The sequence below is a fragment of the Haematobia irritans genome, chromosome 4, assembly GCF_050003625.1.
Source record: "Haematobia irritans isolate KBUSLIRL chromosome 4, ASM5000362v1, whole genome shotgun sequence".
In the NCBI taxonomy this organism is placed as follows: domain Eukaryota; kingdom Metazoa; phylum Arthropoda; class Insecta; order Diptera; family Muscidae; genus Haematobia; species Haematobia irritans.
In genome coordinates this window covers 119774785-119796538 of record NC_134400.1, presented here as the reverse complement: position 1 = coordinate 119796538, position 21754 = coordinate 119774785, and the positions used below count along the sequence as shown (strand labels likewise).

Sequence of the window (21754 nt, the reverse complement as noted above, 5' to 3'; positions counted from 1 at the left end):
TTAGAGGATTCGCAAGCCAAATTTGGTGGTCCGTTTATATGGGGGCTATACGTAAAAGTGGACCGATGTGGACCAATTTGTGCATGGTGGTTAGAGACCATATACTAACACCATGTACCAAATTTCAGCCGGATCGGATGATATTTGCTTCTCTTAGAGGATTCGCAAGCCAAATTTGGGGGTCCGTTTATATGGGGGCTATACGTAAAAGTGGACCGATATGGCCCATTTGCAATACCATCCGACCTACATCAATAACAACTACTTGTGTAAAGTTTCAAGTCGATAGCTTATTTCGTTCGGAAGTTAGCGTGATTTCAAGAGACGGACGGACGGACATGCTCAGATCGACTCAGAATTTCACCACGACCCAGAATATTTATACTTTATGGGGTCTTAGAGCAATATTTCGGTGTGTTACAAACGGAATGACAAAGTTAATATACACCCCATCCTATGGTGGAGAGTATAAAAATTGATTTAAATACTAGTTTGGGATTCATTTTGATGATGCTGTTTCCATTATTTACGGTATCTTCTCAGTAATAAATGGAAGATCCCGCGTAAAAATTTAGAGATCTAATTTGATACAATTAGATATGAGTAGATTTGAAAAATGGTAAGATCTAATAATTATCTGATCAGATCTCAATAATGGCCTAGATCTAATATTTTAGATATGATTATATCTATCCCTATACATAGTTGGATCTGATGTTAGATCTCGTCGTATATGGAATTATATATAATTATATCTAATTCTCTCTCATCATATCTTGGTAAGCCTGCTAAGATCTAAAGTGGCCAATTTTGAGATCTAATCATATTTAATTAGATCCCCCAATTTTTACACGGGATGCGAAATAAATAAAATACTATATAATACTTTGCGCCAGGGGAAACCATAACTGATCTGATATACTAGTAATATAGTGAAAGAGGATTAACAGCTGAGATGTATAACAATTCGACGGTGGCAGGTTCATTACAAACTGCACATTCTGAACCATAAATACAAAGTTGATGAACTGTGTTCATCAATTTTATTATCAAAATATTTTCAAAAATTTCTGCAACTAATATGTTCCTTAATTTTGCTCACGAAGAGATATTGCTATTAATTTACTACTTTCTCTTAATTTAATTTATCTCTTTCATCTTTTATTACATATATTTTCTTTTATATACTAATATATTTACTTGAAGTACCTGCTCTCGAAGAGTATCACTATTTGTCCCTTTTTTATCTATAATTAAACATTATATATGATAGATATATTTCATAGGCAGTAATGGCGACCAAAGTTAGTTAAGTTTTTGTTATCGTTGTTGATGGTCGTGGAGACCTGAAATAAAAACCAACTGAATTTGAAACCCACGTTTTTTCCTTGAAGGGAATTAAAACTTATTATTTTGACTAGTCGAGTCAACATATGGTCCTTATCGAGCCTCCTAATAGGAATTAGGAGCAGGCATACTAGCAACCACAGTCCAGAATATCATTTAAGAAAATTTCCGAGTAGATTTTCTGAGAAAATTTTGGCAACATCGCAGAAAAATCCATTGGTAAACGCCGAGACGTATAATTCATCGAGTAGAGGAAGCTACGAGCAAATTAAATTCCACTTATGCCACACAAGGTAAAGCATATCATCAGGAAGAAGAAGGTATGTACAGATATTTTATTTGGTTATATTCTGGTGTAGTGGTTCAAAGTGGACAAAGCATTTAACAACAAAAATCGAAAAAACGTTTACTAAGGCTATCATCATTCTCAACGAAAAGGCGCATAATTTCCAACAACAATTTCTATGCGACTACAACAGAGCCAGCAGATATGACATGCATTTAAATTCCCATAACTTTACATCACTTATTTGAAAGCGACAACAGTATTTTACATTAAAAGCTGCTTAAATCGATCATTCACAATAGCTCACATAGAAACATTCCAAAAAATCTCAAATTTTATGTTTTACGGCATTCAGTTTTTGCAACGTACTGTCTGAACGCTGATAGTATCACAATAACATACGAAAACGCACAAGCAACAATCCCAATTGAAGTTTTCGCAGCATTCAGCTTTGAGCAACATCTCTTGTACATGATGAGAGAAAATAAAATAAACGTCAAGCAAACCGCGAAACAAGGATAGAAAGTTACAACGAAAGAACATTTAAGTGGTTGAAAAGTAATATTAAATTCATAAAGAAATAAATGAATAAAAAACGTTTATAAATTGATCAATAAAAAAGTGAGACAATTTTTGGAAACAAGTGATAAAGTGAATACGGTGTTTACAAAAAGGAAAAAAAACCAAAAACTCAATAAGCTTTGAACATCGTCGTGTTTAAGTTTTCTTCTTTGAACGGAGATACAAATAAATTGCTACCAGCCGAACAAAAACAACGAAGCTCCTCCGTGGGGATATCGTTACACTATTTAATTCTACAAGATCGTTTTGGTGAGTAATTTTAAGAAAGTTATTATTGGCGTATATACATACTCATGTGGATAATTATCAATACATAATTTGGAATGTATGATGTTGTTGTTGGAGTATTATATGAAGAAGCATAATTTGGTTCGTTCGGTATTTTGGTGTTTGATGACTTTTTGAATGTTACAAATGAATAATACCGTTGTTCAAAAGGGAACGAAATAAAAAACACAGACATACATACATACATTTTGTAAGCAAACGGTAGTTGCCAGATAGTTTAAAATTAGTTTTGACTTATCGGGGACAATGAAAACGGACAAAATAAATAAAATATAGTGGAATTTCGTAATTCAATATAACATTATTAATTATGAAATATAGTGAATATTTGTAAATTTCACAGAAAAAAAGAAAACAAAAATAAAAATACGAAAAAATATAAAATAAAATAGACTAAAAACAGATGAATCATAAATAATCGTTAATCAGTAATAAACAATAAGAGGAAAAATACTTCTCATAGTTGGATGCGTAAAATTGAAATTTTATTTTCTTGAAAATAAATCGTCCACATTTCAAAAATTTAATTGAAATTAAAAAAAAGAGATATTAAATTCATATCAAAACAGAAACTCATTTTCTCTTGCGGAGACATAAGAAAGTTTTTGTCGTAATGGCAGCGCGAAGAAAATTCCTTTTTGATTACCAGCAAGTTGTTTCGTTTTGCGACCAGAACGAGAAACTTGACCACAAAACCTCAACAGTTCAATTTTTAGAAGTTCAGGATCTTGAATTAGATCGAAGATGGACCGCATTGCTGTCAAGTTACGAAACATTTATTTTAGAGGACGAGAGAGAGCAAATTGATCCCAATGACATAAACATCAAAAAATTTGAAGATGCAAGCAGTAAATACCAAGTTTGCAAGGCAAAAATTCTGTCCTCAATTTGCGAAAGAACAAATCATGCTCATCCGAATCAAAGTGTGGATGCGCCATCGAATAGACAATATGTCACATCATTAAAGTTGCCTCCGTGTGATACTCCACCATTTGAGGGCGGGTATGCAAAATGGCCAGCATTCCGTGACATTTTTTCGGCTGTGTTTGGTAATCACCCACATTTGTCTCCCGCGCAAAAATTATATCACCTCCGAGGTAAAACAAGAGGAGAGGCGTATGACATAGTGAAGAAGTTTGAACTGGTAGATTCTAATTTTGAGTTGGCCTGGGAGGCACTCAAAAATAGATACGAAAACAAAAGGATATTAGTAAATCAACAAATGAAAAAGCTTTTTGGAATCGCAACCGTTCAAAATGAATCTCCAAAATCTATTAGGTTGGTCCAGAGTGCTATTAATGACAGTATAGCAATTTTTAAATCGTACGAAATCGAGGTAGATAACTGGGATCCTGTCTTGATCCATTTGGCGTCTTCGAAAATCTCCGACGAGACTTTAAGAGCCTGGGAAGACTCTTTGAACAATCATAAGGAGTTACCTACATGGGAGCAAATGAACAGCTTTCTTTCCAAAAGAATTGAAAAATTGGAAACCATAATCGATTTTAAAAGACCAAATACCAAAGATGTACAGAATTCTAAGTCACAATCATTCCATATGCAATCAGAGGGTGACGGAAATAAAAATTTTTGCAAGAAATGTAAGCAAAACCATTTTTTGACAGCGTGCAAATATTTTAAGTCTTTGTCGCCAAAGCATCGTATTCAATATGTTATGAAACAAAAATATTGCTTAAACTGTCTTTCGCCGCATCATTTTAAGCCCGAATGTACGAGCACGAAACTCTGTGCTAAATGCAATCAAAAGCACCACACATTGCTTCATATCGAAGCAAAAGATAAAGAGATCCATGAAACACAGATTTTTGAGACTCACAATTCTACTCTTCACGAGGCAGAACTGCCAAGATCCTCTACAGATCAAACATTTTTAAGCACATCAAAATCGATGAAACAAAATTATACAATTCCCACGAAGAAAGATGGAACAACTATTCTACCCACCGCAGTCGTGCATGTGGCTCACTGTGGAGAACTTTTTGCAGTCCGAGCACTGCTAGATTCTGGATCCGAAAGGAGTTTTATAACAACTCGAATCCAACAAAAATTAAGAATCCCTCTATATAATCATAACTCACAAGTATCTGGGCTAGGAGGTACAGTGGTTAGTAGCTCCAAAGGTAAATGTCGACTAAAATTACAAAGCAGATACTCCAACTTTCAAATAGGTATAGAAGCAGTGGTTGTATCTCGTATAGCGCACTTATTACCTTCACGGCCCATCAAAACGAAACTTCTCGAGGATGTAAAAACTATGAATCTTGCGGATCCCCTGTTTTACAAACCTTCAGTCATCGACATGATTATAGGAAGCGACTATCTTCCGCTAATAAACAAAGAAGGAGTAAAAATGAAAATTGGAAATGGTATTGAGGCCAGAGAATCAGAATTTGGATGGTATTTGTCTGGACCTGCTGAATCTGACACCATCAAAACGTTCTCAACTGTACTGATTACAGCAGAAAATACAGATTTATGCGAACAAATGAGAAAATTTTGGGAGCTTGAGGAAATCGAAAAACCAAAATGTAGATCTGAAAGTGATCTGTGGTGCGAAGAATTTTATGAGAAAACCACGTATAGAAGTCATGATAACAAATATGTTGTACGTCTTCCATTTAAGAAGGAGTATCCCAATGATATATTTTTAGGACCTTCGAGGAATATGGCTTTTGCTCAATATTGTAGAATGGAGAAAAACTTAATGAAGACTCCTGAATTGAAGCAGGAGTATGAAAACGTTCTTCGTGAATACATTGAACTTGGTCACATGATCCCCACGTCCTTCGAAGAAGAAAAATCCCAAAAAGTAAACCACTATTTTTTGCCCCACCACGCTGTTGTCCGCCCCGACAGTAAGACCACAAGGGTCCGGGTAGTTTTCAACGCCTCAAAGAAAACGTCAAGTGGACACTCTTTAAACAACATTCTTCACGCAGGACCTATATTGCAGCGCGATCTAATGTATATTTTGTTGAATTGGCGATATTATCAATTTGTTTTTAATGGGGACATACAAAAGATGTACCGCCAAATTTGGATTCACGAAGAAGATCAACCCTACCAGCAAATTTTATTTCGCACCTCGGTTGAAAAACCAATCAGTGTATTTAAGTTGAAGACAGTAACATTCGGGGTAAATGCTGCCCCCTTCCTCGCCATCCGTACTTTGCTTGAATTAAGTAAAGATTGCAAGACGGTGTATCCAGAAGCTTCAAAAATACTACAAGAGGAAGTATATGTCGACGACATATTGTCAGGAGGACATTCCCTCGAGGAGACTAAACAAAAACAAACGGAGCTTATTAGTGCTCTAGAATCTGCGGGATTTCCATTAAAAAAGCTTACGGCTAACAATATAATTCTTCTCGACAACTGGCCCCGCGAAGATCTTCTAAGCGAAGAATTTTTAAAAATTGATGACTATAGCTGCACAAAAACCCTTGGCATTTGCTGGAATGCTATCCAAGATAATTTTTACTATACCGTCGAACCAATAAAGATTAATTCAGTAGCGACAAAACGACAGATTTTATCGTCAATTGCAAAACTTTTCGACCCATTAGGTTGGCTGGGGCCAACTATCGTTATTGCTAAAATTTTAATGCAAGATATATGGGAAGAAAAAACAGGATGGGATGAAAATGTTTCTCCTAGCATTCTAACTAGATGGACAACATTCTCCGAGAATCTACAACATATATCCGAAGTAAAAATACCCAGATGGGTAAAATTTTCTCCGCAAGCGTCTACGCAGATACATGGGTTCAGCGACGCGTCTCAAAAAGCCTATTGTGCGGCTATTTATGTTCGAACGGTCAATATCGATGGGAAAATTGAATCAAACTTGCTTGTAGCAAAAACAAAAGTTGCACCCATAAAAAGAACGACAATACCGAAATTAGAATTGTGTGCCGCTCTTCTACTTACAAAATTGATAGAAAATGTAACAAGAAATTTTCAATTTCCACACGAAATATTCTTATGGACAGACTCATCCATTGTTCTGGGATGGTTACAAAAGTCTCCCCAAACCTTGAAAACTTTCGTGGCAAATCGAATAAGTGAAATTCTAAGTATAGTTCGTGTCTCCCAATGGAATCATGTTAAGAGTGAAGACAACCCCGCTGATTTGGGATCACGTGGTTGTATCCCTCAAAATCTTTCTTCAAATCCGCTTTGGTGGCATGGGGCCCCTTGGTTAAGTCAACCTGTAGTAAATTGGCCAAAACCCCGAGATTTTGATCCAGTTGATTTAGAATCAAAAATAATTTCATCGTTTCAGATAACCATCAGCGTAGATGATATCATTTGCAGATTTTCTAACCTGAATCGTTGCTTGCGAGTAATAAGTTATATTTTTCGTTTCTTCAAAAAATGTCGAAAAATGACTGCGGAGAATCAGGACTTTATCCAAACGGAAGAAATAGTCTTCGTCAAACATCGACTTATATTACTCGCTCAACAAACGGCTTTTCCTCGAGAAATTGAATGTCTTATAGAAAAGCGTCCTATATCCAGAAAAAGTAGTATACTTTCAGTAAACCCATTTTTAGATAATTTGGGGTTGTTACGAGTCGGTGGCAGACTAACTAATTCAAGTTTGAACTATGATGAAAAACATCCAGTGATTTTGCCCGGAAAATCTAAACTTGCTGAACTTATAATCCAATTTACACATCAAATTCTTCTTCATTCAGAACATCATACAATGCTTCGTGCTATCCGACAAGGATACTACATTCCTCGTGTGAAAAATTTGATACGAAAATGTATCCGAAATTGTAAAACCTGCACTATAGTCAAGCACAGGTTTCAAAATCAAATTATGGCTGACTTGCCGATAGAACGAGTCCGATTTTCTCTGCCGTTTACATACACCGGCGTAGATTTTGCGGGACCATTTAATATTCGCTCATCTCCAATTCGAAATTCTAAAATACTTAAAAGCTACGCAGCAGTTTTCGTCTGTTTTGCCACGAAGGCCGTGCATCTTGAACTTTGCTCGGAACTGTCCGCAGACGCATTTATCGCTACGTTTACAAGATTCGTAGGCAGGCGTGGTCTTCCGAAAACGATGTATTCCGATAATGGTCGGAATTTCATTGGAGCCAGCTACAAACTGCTAAAAGAACATGACAAATTTCTGAAGTCAACAGAAAAATCGCTGGTCCAGAAATATGCAACTCATGGCTTTAGCTGGTCTTTCATACCACCTTATGCACCCCACATGGGTGGGCTTTGGGAGTCAGCAGTCAAAATTATGAAGATTCACCTTAAAAAGGTCACAACAAATTTCAATTTCACATATGAAGAATTCAACACATTATTAATAAAAATAGAAGCAATTCTTAACTCACGCCCACTGTCCGCTATGTCTGCAAATCCTCAAGAAATAAATGCACTAACGCCTGGTCATTTCCTTCGGGGATCTCCAATTATCGCGGAACCAGAAATAACAAAAAATATTGACTTAGAGAAGGTGTCGTTATTAAATAGATGGGAACGTCTCAAGGAATTACATCGACATTTTGCTCAAAGGTGGAAAAACGAATATATAACGGAATTACAACGGCGGGCAAAGTGGAAAACGACAAAAAATAACGTCCAAGTAAACGACTTGGTTATAATTAAAGACGACATTCTACCATCCACGGAATGGCGATTAGGACGAATAACGAAGGTGTTTTGCGGTAATGACAACCAAGTTAGAGTTGCAGAAATATATACGCAAAATGGTTTAATACGACGTCCAATCGTTAAATTATGCGTTCTACCAATTGAAAATTCGCCATAGTCCCAAAAGTATTCAAACAAACTATCCACAAGAACCATTACCACCTGAATTGACCATTTAGATTATCTGTATGTACTTTTCTCTCTTTCTAGCTCAAGATGCCTCGCTGTCACCTTTGCGCCAGAAATCACCAACTCAAATATTGCGCTCTTTTCGTCGCACTCACCCCGGATCTTCGTCGTCAGGCCGTGGCCGCCAATCGTATGTGCACCAATTGCCTCGCGCATACACATACGCGACCAAACTGCACTTCACTTCATCGGTGTCGCTACTGTCAACAAGGTCACCATTCCATGCTGCATCAACATCCCATTCAAGTGCGGGGTGTCGAAACTTCAAATGCTCAACCAGAAGGCGTGCCTCAAGCCGAAAGAAGTATTGATTGCAACCAGAACTCATCATCACAACCACACTCAGGTTTTATTGTATTACCAATGGTATGCGCTGTAGTAGAATATAATGGACGACGTGAAGGTATGTTATTCCTTATCGATACTGAGGCAAGCCGTTCGGTTATTCTACGGAGCTCTGCCAAAAAATTCAGACACTTCAATCCAGAGCCAAATCCAGATGGGCAACCAAGTGCTCCATTGATTTTTATTGCTGGAAAAAGGAGATATAACTGTATTCTCCAGTTGGTCGACTATCTGGACATTCCCAAAACGCAACCTATTTATGACCAACGCATTATTGACCACCACAACAATTTTGTTCCATGGGCATATGATCACTTTTATTGCGATGATGAATTTGATGGTGTCATTAGCGGCAAATCATGGGAAAAATTTAAGATGGATAAGGTTTTCAAAATGGATAAAATGGAAGCCCAAGCTAGTTGTTTCGGTTGGGTTATTCATGGTGAATGGAACGGTTGTAAATGCCGAACCCACGAAGGACGAGAAATCATAAGATGCTAAAGTACCACAATCCGACGCGGGAGTATGATGAACTGTGTTCATCAATTTTATTATCAAAATATTTTCAAAAATTTCTGCAACTAATATGTTCCTTAATTTTGCTCACGAAGAGATATTGCTATTAATTTACTACTTTCTCTTAATTTAATTTATCTCTTTCATCTTTTATTACATATATTTTCTTTTATATACTAATATATTTACTTGAAGTACCTGCTCTCGAAGAGTATCACTATTTGTCCCTTTTTTATCTATAATTAAACATTATATATGATAGATATATTTCATAGGCAGTAATGGCGACCAAAGTTAGTTAAGTTTTTGTTATCGTTGTTGATGGTCGTGGAGACCTGAAATAAAAACCAACTGAATTTGAAACCCACGTTTTTTCCTTGAAGGGAATTAAAACTTATTATTTTGACTAGTCGAGTCAACAAAAGTGATATACATTTGGTATATATTTTTATTTGGCAATCATATCAACGGCTTAGTAAGAGATGCCAGTGTTGCTCTTGATCCAGTCCAAATAGCTGGTCAAACGAGTGAAGGCAGCTGGGTAACCCAAGGCGCAACCAGCAGCAGCACCGAAGGAAGTCAAACCAACTTGTACCTTGGAGGATTCCAAAACCAATGGGCCACCAGAGTCACCGTTGCAAGTGGAAACACCACCGGCGGTGGAGACACAAATGTTGGAAGCAGTAACAATGGAGGTACCATAAGTAGCAGCACAAACGGTGTTGGTAATGACTTGCATGCGGGCCCATTGCAAGTTGTTGGTTACACCAGAGGCAGAGTCGGAAATACGACCCCAACCGGAAGCGATGACATAATCACCAGCATAAGTGGAGTAAGAGCTAGCGATGGCAGGGATCTTAACAGCTTGGATCTTGGTGGTGTAGGAAACGGAGGGGATCTTGATCAAGGAGATATCATTCTTCAAGTTGCTGCTGTTCCAGCCGGAGTGGATGATGATATCGCTCTTGGAAACAGTGTGGGTCACTTCAGCGGAGGTACGGACAGTAGCGCCCAAGTAGACGGTGACGGAAGCGATACTGAAAATGCAAACGGAGGTCATGAAATACAATTACCCCTTCAAAACTCTCCAGTTTGTTATACTAACCCATCGGTACAGTGAGCAGCAGTCAAAACCCATTGGTTACCAATCAAGGAACCACCACACCAGGCAGAGGAGAGAGCGTTAACTTTCAAGGAAAGACCAACTTGGTAGGGGAATTGACCAACAGAGGCAGTTTGACCATTGGTGATGCGACCGTCGGCCTCCAAAACGGGGACAACAACATCACGTTGGAAAATTTCCTCAGCGGAAACGGCGGCCAAAGCCAAGGCGAAGACAATTAAGAATTTCATGTTGATACTCCAGGAATACAACTGATGTTTTTTCCTTAGGTTTGCTTTACTTTTATACTCCGAGCATTTCCCATAGTTTTGTGGGTTTACGTATTATTCGCACCAAGTTATCATTCTTTGATAATAAAAGCTACTAGAATTGATTATTGGCGAATATTTATCTGGCCTAATAGATTGGCTGACATAATCAGTGGCAAATACAGTTTTTCTGGCAATTTTGAATAATTAAAATTTAATTTCTTACATAAAGAAAAAAATTGTTTATAATGAAGAATCCTAAAAAAAATCTTATCATGCATACTCGGTTCCAAAGATTTTGTCTTTACTTTAAAAAATTTGGTATTGATTCCGAGCTAAAGAAGCGGAGAATACAAGTAAGGATACTTTTAAGACACAATTCTCTTTTAAATTTAGGTTTTGTGTACTTGCTTCTAGGAAGCAAATTTTAATTTTTCGCTTTCTCAGCTTATTTTCTTCATATGCTATAAAAGTCCTTTAAAAACGAGTTAACGGCAACTTTATTTTCAAGTTGACCTTAGCCTATAAATTTTTTCTTTCATGTTAATATACCCATTTTTAAGTCAAATCACTTAATTATAAGGACAATACGACTTCATTGAAAAGTTTATCGACTTTTGGACAAGGAAAATAACTTTATTTTAGAGAAATGCGTCTTCTATGCTAATCAAAATTTGTATTCGTATTTTAAAGACATGAAATCTTTGACCTCACGACAATATTTTTTTCAGTGTGTGATGAGAGATGGGATCCAGGAAACAAAATTAAGAGAAAAAATAAATTTAATTTAGTCATTTTGTTTCCACACTGAAAGAAGAATTTTCTTTTCTAAGGAACGAAATTTAAGACAAACAAAGTTTTCTTTTGAAGCTAAAAAAAATCTTTAAAATCAAATAAAAATCGTTAGCCATAAATTCGTCTTTAATAGTAAAGACGCAAAGGAAAAAACTTTTTTTAATAATAAAATTTACTTGATTCAGTAAGAATTTCCTAAACAGAAAGTACACTGAAAAAAATATTGACCTAATATGGAAGATTATGCAACTAAAATTTTAGGACTCGAAATTTACGCAATGCTAATGAAAAAATTCTTTAAAATAATGATATTTTAATTAAAGAATGTTTATAATCCTTGCTTCAAAAATTTTTTTCATTAAATTTAGGACACAAATCTTGAAAATGTGCGTCCCTCTCTTGAAGTTGTAGATCTTTGAAGTAAGGCAAATGTTCCTTAAAATACATACAAAAACATTTTTAATTTAAAGAAATCGTCTTTAACTCAACTGACATATTGAATTTTTAAATTTAAGATAAAAACGCTTCAAATATAGGCTAAGACTTATTTTAAGAATTTGCATCTTTGATTTAAAGTTTTTTTAGCATTAAGAAAACAGTTTTTACTTTGAAGTACTTGGCATAATTTGGATTTTGAAACCGGAATTTGTTTGTACATGAATACCTTTATTAATATATCGCAAACAGAGAATAAAAATTCAATGAATGAGATCTGTTGCCAATTTTAATTTTATCGATCCTAGATTTAAAGCCAGGGAGGTCCGTAAAAATTGTCTTTATTTTAAAGAAGCCGCATCTTTGGCTCGGAATCAATAACAAAATCCTTAAAGAAAGATCAAAATTGTTGGATCCAAGTAATAGTGTAGTTAGCAACAGATCATATAGTATGGAATTCAACATAAAGTATGAAGTGTTACTTACACTGATTTCTTTTCGGGGAGTAAGGATTTACAACAGAACATATATTTTTTTTCACTGATAATAACGTATTCATAAAACCTAACTAAAACCTGTTTTTCTCAATTCTGTAAAATTATTATTTATTATACGAAGCTTATCATATATATGAATAAGACTTTAAATAGAAATACATCTTCAACTTTGTCTAGACAAATTAAACAAGAAAACTGCGTTGACCTAAAATTTCGTTTCCCTGAAAAGAAAAATTATTTTTTGCGTGTAGCAGAAGAAAATTTTACCAGTGCAAGGAATCGTAACGTCATTCGCGAATATCGATTTCCATAAAGAGAATATCCGAAGTATATATGTTATAAAGAACTGCGGATAAACATGAACCCTGTAGACAACCTGGATCAGTTATAAATGTCTCGTAGCAGATGGATCCAACCTTGCACGAAATTCTGAATGATCCTAACTAAGGGCGAGGGAAATTTTAAGCGAATAAGTATAAATACTAGACTTTTATGCCATAAATAATGCTAAAACAAGCTTTAATGTCAATTAAAACTATTCCAGTGGCTAGCCAACGTCCAATGTTCTCTACGAACACGGAATTGATATGGAAGCAAAACATTGTAGCATACACCTTCGTACAACTTTAGTTTAATTTACTTGATTATTTGAAATCAAAATTTAAAACAGTATTTAAACCTTGAATTCACAATATTTGTATTGCCAAAAGCAATGAAAAAATAAAAAGAATCATAGAGAATTGTTGTATAATATTTTCCTCTACAAATTGGTGACCCCAGACCTTTTCCACACACGTTTTTGTATCGATTTTTTGGAATAGAATGTGCAAAAGACAATCTGACCACCAAAACCGAGAGCAATCAGGCGAACTAGGAAATAACTATAACTCTACGAATCCCAAGATTCTGGAAGGTTTTCGTCTGGTCTGGTTTTCGCAATTGGAAGATCAGTTCGAAACGTCCAAATACTTCACTGTATTGCCAGAACTCGACCCAGAATTGCTGACCCGAGCTGAGCGATGAGAATACTCGAATGAAGATACGTCTCATCGACCATTTCTTCGGAAAAGAGAATTCAACGCTTCATCATGGTTGTCAATAAAATCAAAAATTTGATCTTTTATTACCCTTTCTAGCACTTTGGCTGGAAGAGGCTGGAAATGCTCAATTTTCGGGAAACTAATGACGAAAATTTTTAGACCGGTTGATTGTTACATTTAAGACTTAATTATTCCGATAATATTCATTTATGTAGTAGTTGTAAAACTATGGTCTAGACAGAGATTGAAATGGGCTCAAATTTGTGTGATCTCAAGTTTTTCACTAAAAGTTTTACCTATAATCACGCAGAGAAGGAATATGATCCGCCCAAACATGTTTCAAGATCTAAATGTTATTTTTGGACTGTGAACATGGAACATGTTTATCGCAACCATGTTATTTTTTCAACGATTATGTATCTGATTTCTGCAACCACGTATTTGTTTGCCGAGAAAACAACATGTTTGCGACAAAAATGTTTCATGTTCACCGTCAAAAAAAAAAAAACATTTTGCTCTTGAAACATGTTTGGGTTGATCATTTTCATTCACTGCGTGATGTACCACATGTCGATAGTGCATAACTAGGGTCATTATTCTTTAATAGAGCATTGCATGAGAACATTCATTCATAGCGCACACAACTTCACTCATGAAACGGTTCGAGAAGACTGAATAATCTTCGTTGATCGAATGAATAAAATGAGAACACTGGCTTGATCGAATCGGTTCGAATGAATGTAAATGTATGAATGAGACATGGTTTGAATCACACCCAATAATTCAGTATCGAGTGAATGTTGTTGTGACGTCACATCATTGAAGTTGTGCATTTGTTTCCATTCTCGGTCGCAAGCAAACATTCGATTGCATTTGGTGAAACGGGATAATCGAGAATACTCGAACATTTAGCGGGAGTTTTGGGAATTTGCAAAGTTCTCGAGTATGTTATGACAAAAAATGGAATCATGCTTAATGAGAAAAGAAGTCATACAGTTTGTGTTTCTTTAGATATAAGTGTGTACTTAATAGTTAAGCTTATTGACGATAAAATGAGTAATTCTAACAAGGTAAATGTTTAAATTTGTTATGTTTTTATATGTAAATAGCAAAAGTAAATTTATTTTATACCATCCACCATAGGAAGGGGGTATATTAACTTTGTCATTCCATTTGTAATACATCGAAATACTGCTCTAAGACCCCATAAAGTATATATATTCTGGGTCGTGGTGAAATTCTGAGTCGATCTAAGCACGTCCGTCCGTCCGTCTGTTGAAATCACGCTAACTTCCGAACGAAACCAGCTATCGATTTGAAACTTGGCATAAGTAGTTGTCATTGATGTAGGTTGGATGGTATTGCAAGTGGGCCATATTTTATCAAAATTTTATTTGTATAGACAATTTTATCAACATTGTATTTCCATAGAAAATTTTATCAAAATTTTATTTCTATAGAAAACTTTGTGAAAACTTTATTTCTATAAAAATTTTTATCAAATTTTTATTTCTATAGAAAATTTTATCGAAATTTTATTTCTATAAAAAATGTTGTCATAATTTTATTTCTATAGAAAATTTTGTCAAAATTTTATTTCTATGGAAAATGTTGTTAGCATCCATAAAAAATTTTATCAAAATTCTATTTCTATAGACAATTCTATCAAAATTGTATTTCTATAGAAAATTTTGTCAAAATTTTATTTCTATAGAAAATTTTGTCAAAATTTTATTTTTATAGAAAATTTTATCAACATTATATTTGTTTAATTCGGCTTGAGGTCATATGAATAAAAACAGATGTTGTTGTTTTTTGGAGTTGTATTTTTATTTAATATTATCAAATATTTCGAAACATCTCCGATGTTCGTTTTCAGGGAAATTTTTTTAAAAGTAAAGAACAATGAACTTATTCGTAAACGAGTAAATCTATAAAAAAATTTGTAAAAATTTTATTTCTATAGAAAATTGTTAACATTTTATTTCTATAGAAAATTTTGTCAAAATTTTATTTCTATTGAAAATTTTGTCAACATCGTATTTCTATAAAAAATTTAATCAAAATTTTATTTCTATAGAAAATTTTATCAAAAATTTTATTTCTATAGAAAATTTGGTCAAAATTTTTTTTTCTGTGGAAAATTTTATCAACATTTTATTTCTATAAAAAATTTTGTCAAAATTTTATTTCAATAGAAAATTTTGTCAACATATTATTTCTATGGAAAATGTTGTCAAAATTTTATTTCTATAGAAAAAGACAAAATGTTTTATTTCCTTTAAATACGAATGCCCCTTATTTTTTATACGAAAAAGTTAATTGCATTTTTAACGATTACTTACTATAATGCCCAAAAAGATCATCCCAAATGTTTCTCCTAAAAACTAGAGCAATATTTTGTTTTGCTGTTAATACCTTTTTACATAGAAATGCAGAAGGTTTTGTCCACTTTATGTTATTTTTTTTACTTCATACACAAGCGCCTTTCCATCAACTTACAACTAAACAAACGTACAATACATATAAAAGTTGTTGTTATTGTTACTACGTGAGGGCAAAAAAAGATTCGAAATCCTCGATTCCTTCACTTTGTTTTCGAAAACAATTTGACTCGTTGTGTTTGATCCCGAAGACTGAAGTTGTTTGATTGACCGTTTCATACAACACAAACGAGAACGAGTTATGGTTGTATTCGAACTTACAAACATCGGTCCAAACGGGAACGACTACAAATCTCTAGCTTACTTGTTGGGCTTCGAGATGTTCTCGAACACAAAAATATATGACCGATGCAATGCTCTATTCTTTAAGATGGGAATATTCCTCCATCGCTTTCTAATAAGATTATATGAAGTGACGGAACCCCTATTGAGGACCCAACGTTATTCAATGGTTAGCATGACCGCTTTATATACAAAAGTTCATGGGTTCAATCCTACTTTCGGCCGAATTCCAAAATACAATTTGACTCGTTGTGTTTGATCCCGAAGACTGAAGTTGTTTGATTGACCGTTTCATACAACACAAACGAGAACGAGTTATGGTTGTATTCGAACTTACAAACATCGGTCCAAACGGGAACGACTACAAATCTCTAGCTTACTTGTTGGGCTTCGAGATGTTCTCGAACACAAAAATATATGACCGATGCAATGCTCTATTCTTTAAGATGGGAATATTCCTCCATCGCTTTCTAATAAGATTATATGAAGTGACGGAACCCCTATTGAGGACCCAACGTTATTCAATGGTTAGCATGACCGCTTTATATACAAAAGTTCATGGGTTCAATCCTACTTTCGGCCGAATTCCAAAATACAATTTGACTCGTTGTGTTTGATCCCGAAGACTGAAGTTGTTTGATTGACCGTTTCATACAACACAAACGAGAACGAGTTATGGTTGTATTCGAACTTACAAACATCGGTCCAAACGGGAACGACTACAAATCTCTAGCTTACTTGTTGGGCTTCGAGATGTTCTCGAACACAAAAATATATGACCGATGCAATGCTCTATTCTTTAAGATGGGAATATTCCTCCATCGCTTTCTAATAAGATTATATGAAGTGACGGAACCCCTATTGAGGACCCAACGTTATTCAATGGTTAGCATGACCGCTTTATATACAAAAGTTCATGGGTTCAATCCTACTTTCGGCCGAATTCCAAAATATTATTCGGCGGTGGTTTATTCACTCTCCGTAATGCTGGAGACATAAGAAATGGGTCCCTTGACTCATTGATAAGGACAATTATGTTACCATCACTTGTGGCATCACAGCGGACTGAATAGTCTAATTGAGCCTAAAAATATGGGCTGCCACTAAACCTAACTAATAAAGGGTCAGACTACTAGTCCACTGAAAAGCTAATTCATAGAAATATCACAATTCAATTCCTATTACAATTTCAATTCAGGAGGAAAGACCTCCGTTGAAAAAATGGCAGCGGTTAGAATGTGAGCGAGAACCCACGATAATGTAAATCAGCCCAAGCGAAAATGTATTCTTCCCACTGGTTGGTCAAAAAAAAAAAAATTCTGTACAAATATTTTGGATGAATTGTCTAAAATGACGAGTAGTCACAAAACCATAACCAGTGAAAAATATTCTCTTGGCCATGTAGGTATATAATCTGCATATCAGAAAATTGAGTCTTATAATGTCGCTAAAAAATTGTCAATTAATTTTCTATCAAGTTGACTTTTTTTTGCAAAATGTGGACATAAGCATTATTTTTTTTAGTATTAATATCAATTTTGATCTTGATCATCATGGTTTTCAATAAAATGAAAAATTTGATCTTTTATTACCCTTTGGCTGGAAGAGGCTGGAAATACGCATTTTCGGGAAACTAATGACGAACATTTTTAGATGGGTTGATTGTTACATTTAAGACTCTTAATTATTCTGGTAATATTCATTTCTGTAGTAGTTGTAAAACTATGGTCTAGGCAGAGATTGAAGTGGGTTCAAATTTGTGTGAGCCAGACATATAGTCCTGAATCATTACAAACGAATTTGCGTAGCTATTTGTTTGCAGTCGCTTCTCAAAGGTCACGAGGAAATGTACGAATAATCTATTAATATAATTGTTATCATTGAGACAAGGGTATAACTGGCACACGTCCAATGTCCGCTACTTTGGCAAGATTTTAGATTAGAACTAGCAAACTGGCTAAAGATATGATAATACACATAGTATAAAACCCAAAATCAATCTTGATCATCATGGTTTTCAATAAAATGAAAAATTTGATCTTTTATTACCCTTTGGCTGGAAGAGGCTGGAAATACGCATTTTCGGGAAACTAATGACGAACATTTTTAGATGGGTTGATTGTTACATTTAAGACTCTTAATTATTCTGGTAATATTCATTTCTGTAGTAGTTGTAAAACTATGGTCTAGGCAGAGATTGAAGTGGGTTCAAATTTGTGTGAGCCAGACATATAGTCCTGAATCATTACAAACGAATTTGCGTAGCTATTTGTTTGCAGTCGCTTCTCAAAGGTCACGAGGAAATGTACGAATAATCTATTAATATAATTGTTATCATTGAGACAAGGGTATAACTGGCACACGTCCAATGTCCGCTACTTTGGCAAGATTTTAGATTAGAACTAGCAAACTGGCTAAAGATATGATAATACACATAGTATAAAACCCAAAATAATTAGACCAAAAATATCAGTTGTATTCCTGGAGTATCAACATGAAATTCTTAATTGTCTTCGCTTTGGCTTTGGCCGCCGTTTCCGCTGAGGAAATTTTCCAACGTGATGTTGTTGTCCCCGTTATGGAGGCCGATGGTCGCATCACCAATGGTCAAACTGCCTCCGTGGGTCAATTCCCCTACCAAGTTGGTCTTCCTTGAAAGTTAACGCTCTTTCCTCTGCCTGGTGTGGTGGTTCCTTGATTGGTAACCAATGGGTTTTGACTGCTGCTCACTGTACCGATGGGTTAGTATAACAAACTGGAGAGTTTTGAAGGGGTAATTGTATTTGACCTTCTCCGTTTGTTTTTTCAGTATCGCTTCCGTCACCGTCTACTTGGGCGCTACTGTCCGTACCTCCGCTGAAGTCACCCACACTGTTTCCAAGAGCGATATCATCATCCACTCCGGCTGGAACAGCAGCAATTTGAAGAATGATATCTCCTTGATCAAGATCCCCTCAGTTTCCTACACCACCAAGATCCAAGCTGTTAAGATCCCTGCCATCTCTAGCTCTTACTCCACTTATGCTGGTGATTATGTCATCGCTTCCGGTTGGGGCCGTATTTCCGACTCTGCCTCTGGTGTAACCAACAACTTGCAATGGGCCCGCATGCAAGTCATTACCAACACCGTTTGTGCTGCTACTTATGGTACCTCCATTGTTACTGCTTCCAACATTTGTGTCTCCACCGCCGGTGGTGTTTCCACTTGCAACGGTGACTCTGGTGGCCCATTGGTTTTGGAATCCTCCAAGGTACAAGTTGGTTTGACTTCCTTCGGTGCTGCTGCTGGTTGCGCCTTGGGTTACCCAGCTGCCTTCACTCGTTTGACCAGCTATTTAGACTGGATCAAGAGCAACACTGGCATCTCTTACTAAATAATTATGAGGACATAAAATAAAATCGAAAACAATAACAATTTCTTTGCCTTTATTGATTTTTACATTCCAAAAGTATTAACTGAGGCAGCACAAGAAAAAGAGTAGGATATGTAGTATAGTATATGTTCCAATGTGCGATATTTTTGATAATTCATTTGCTGGAAACTACGAATATAAGGGGGTTGAGTGTAAGTTTTACAGGCTGAAATATTAGCAATGTAAGAGGTGGCTAATTGGCTGAGAAGTAATGCTCCAACAAATGTAGGCATTAATATATACTCAGAAAGTCACCTGCAATAATTTCCTTTGACTCTGTGTTCCTTAACTGGAAAACGGCCATCGACAGCCTCAAATCTCTCAATGAGATGACTGAGCACAATATTCACCTAATATGGGTGGCTGGCCACAGGAACATACCGGGAAACAGCGAAGCGGATGAGTTAGAAAGGCTAGGATCTACACGCAAAGAAAAAAACGTTTGGAAAACGTGTACCGAAAACGTTTTTCTTTTGTTAGAGTTTTTTGAATTGCTTCAAAAATTTTAAACTTTTATCACCAACAAAATTCATTTGTTACAAGATTTTTATTTATTCAATAAAAAAAGTTATTTTTTGAAACAACAACACAGTCCATTTCGTTTATATCAAACACTGTTCTTTTCTGACTTTAGGTCTTTAATAAGACACATTTTACAGTTCAAAATTGAATATACTACAATGTAATGTTGAAAATTTTTTCGGAATCTTCCGAACATATCTGGAATATATGTAAAAAAAAACTTTGGTCGAAGCAGGGATCGAACCCACGACCCTTGGCATGCACGTCGGACGTAGCAACCACTGCACCACGGTGCCAAACCAAATGTTTGTTTCTGTTAAATAAACTTTGTTTATTCGGTTCGTGGGCGCCGCAAGCTATGCTATATAAATATAACTTATATGGATATTTATTTATTTATGACCATAACAGGTACATAGCTCAGTGGTTAGTGTGTTGGCTTACAAAGTGCATGGTCCGCGGTTCGATTCTCCGTCCAGGCGAAAGGTAATTTCTTCTACATTGTTGGTATTACAGGAAAAGGTGTTAAGAACTAAAAAACATCGTGGATGTGAGAAAGATGTGAGGGAAAATGCAATTAGCAAGAAAACAATGTTTTTTTTTTTTGAGTTTGTCCTTATGAAATTGTTTTTACATCCTGGGAAAGAATAAACGTTTATCACAAAAATTATATACTTTTCTCCCAAATACACTTCCTTACAGCTAAAAGCAAATGAGAAACGAACTTTGTTTGTCTAAAATTTCGTTTGGGAGGAAAGAATTATTTTTTTGTGTGTACCTACCCTACATATTTCAGGGGAACTAGAATCTGTAGGTATGCCTCTGACTATCTGTAAGCTGATACAGTTTGAGAAAGCTGTTATGATGGCAAATGTCCGATGGGAGAATTGCAGCGACACCAAGATTATATGGCCACATCTAAACTTAAACTGCATGTATATGTTGGTGTTTTCAAGACGTCAGATATCACTCCTGATATCTGCTAAAACGCTGCCTGACTGCATGAGCTGTCATGATGCGGAGGAAAAGGAATCAATATGACACCTCTTGTGTGAATGTCCTGCATATCGTTTATTTCCAGCGCCACCAATCACATTATGTCATACCATATGGTGTTGGATAGATGATATTTAAAGCTCAGTTTAAGCATTATAGTACAGACAAAAAACTGCATACAGAAAAAAGTAAACTGTTTTATAGGAAGAATGAACTATCTCGTTCGAAAAATGGACTAAATTGTACTCCACATTTTGAGATTTTCACAAAGCGTTATTAAAACCAGGAATATTTAATGCCCTGATGTACATTTTAAATGAAATTCACGAAATTAAACCCTTTCATACCAGAAAAACTGAACTAAAATTAAAAAAGAATATCATTGGCGCCAAATCATGGACACTTTAACCATACAGTGGTTTATTTTTACTATTTTTGGGAATCGTACGAAAACTTTCTTCTGCTTTAGTTCATACTGAACTTATGTGTAGGGTCATTGAACTTTATACCCACGTTTAGTTCATAAAATGTTTGAGACATACTTAAAAAAAGAAAAATTTCATTGGGCTGTGGAAGTTTTGGCAAAAAATAACAAAATTTAACTACAAACAAATAATTTTTTTCAATAAAAATATGTTAAAATAACTTAAAACTACGCTTTGTGGAAATCTCAAAATTTGGAAGTATATATAGGAAGATTAAACAA

The 21754-nt window shown here is 35.3% G+C and overlaps 2 protein-coding genes and 1 pseudogene across 7 annotated transcripts in view; 1 reads left to right on the top strand and 2 right to left on the bottom strand.

Moving 5' to 3' along the window:
* The window catches only part of Cip4 (formin-binding protein 1-like Cip4), a 292493-nt gene that overhangs the window by 87159 nt on the left and 183580 nt on the right, over positions 1–21754 (bottom strand). The window lies entirely within an intron of this gene.
* Positions 9684–10624, bottom strand: LOC142232914 (serine protease 1-like). The gene is made up of 2 exons (XM_075303631.1): positions 10359–10624; positions 9684–10290 (listed from the first exon to the last, which is right to left on the bottom strand). The coding sequence occupies exons 1-2, from the start codon at positions 10604–10606 to the stop codon at positions 9726–9728; spliced, it is 813 nt and encodes a 270-aa protein (XP_075159746.1). The 5' UTR covers positions 10607–10624; the 3' UTR covers positions 9684–9725.
* Positions 18601–19532, top strand: LOC142232917 (serine protease 1-like; annotated as a pseudogene).

Excerpts from the sequence above, each read along its gene's own strand:
- LOC142232914 (XM_075303631.1), bottom strand. The coding sequence starts at position 10,606 with ATGAAATTCTTAATTGTCTTCGCCTTGGCTTTGGCCGCCGTTTCCGCT. Across the intron at positions 10,291-10,358 it reads GCTGCTCACTGTACCGATGG|TATCGCTTCCGTCACCGTCT; the intron begins GTTAGTATAACA and ends TTGCATTTTCAG.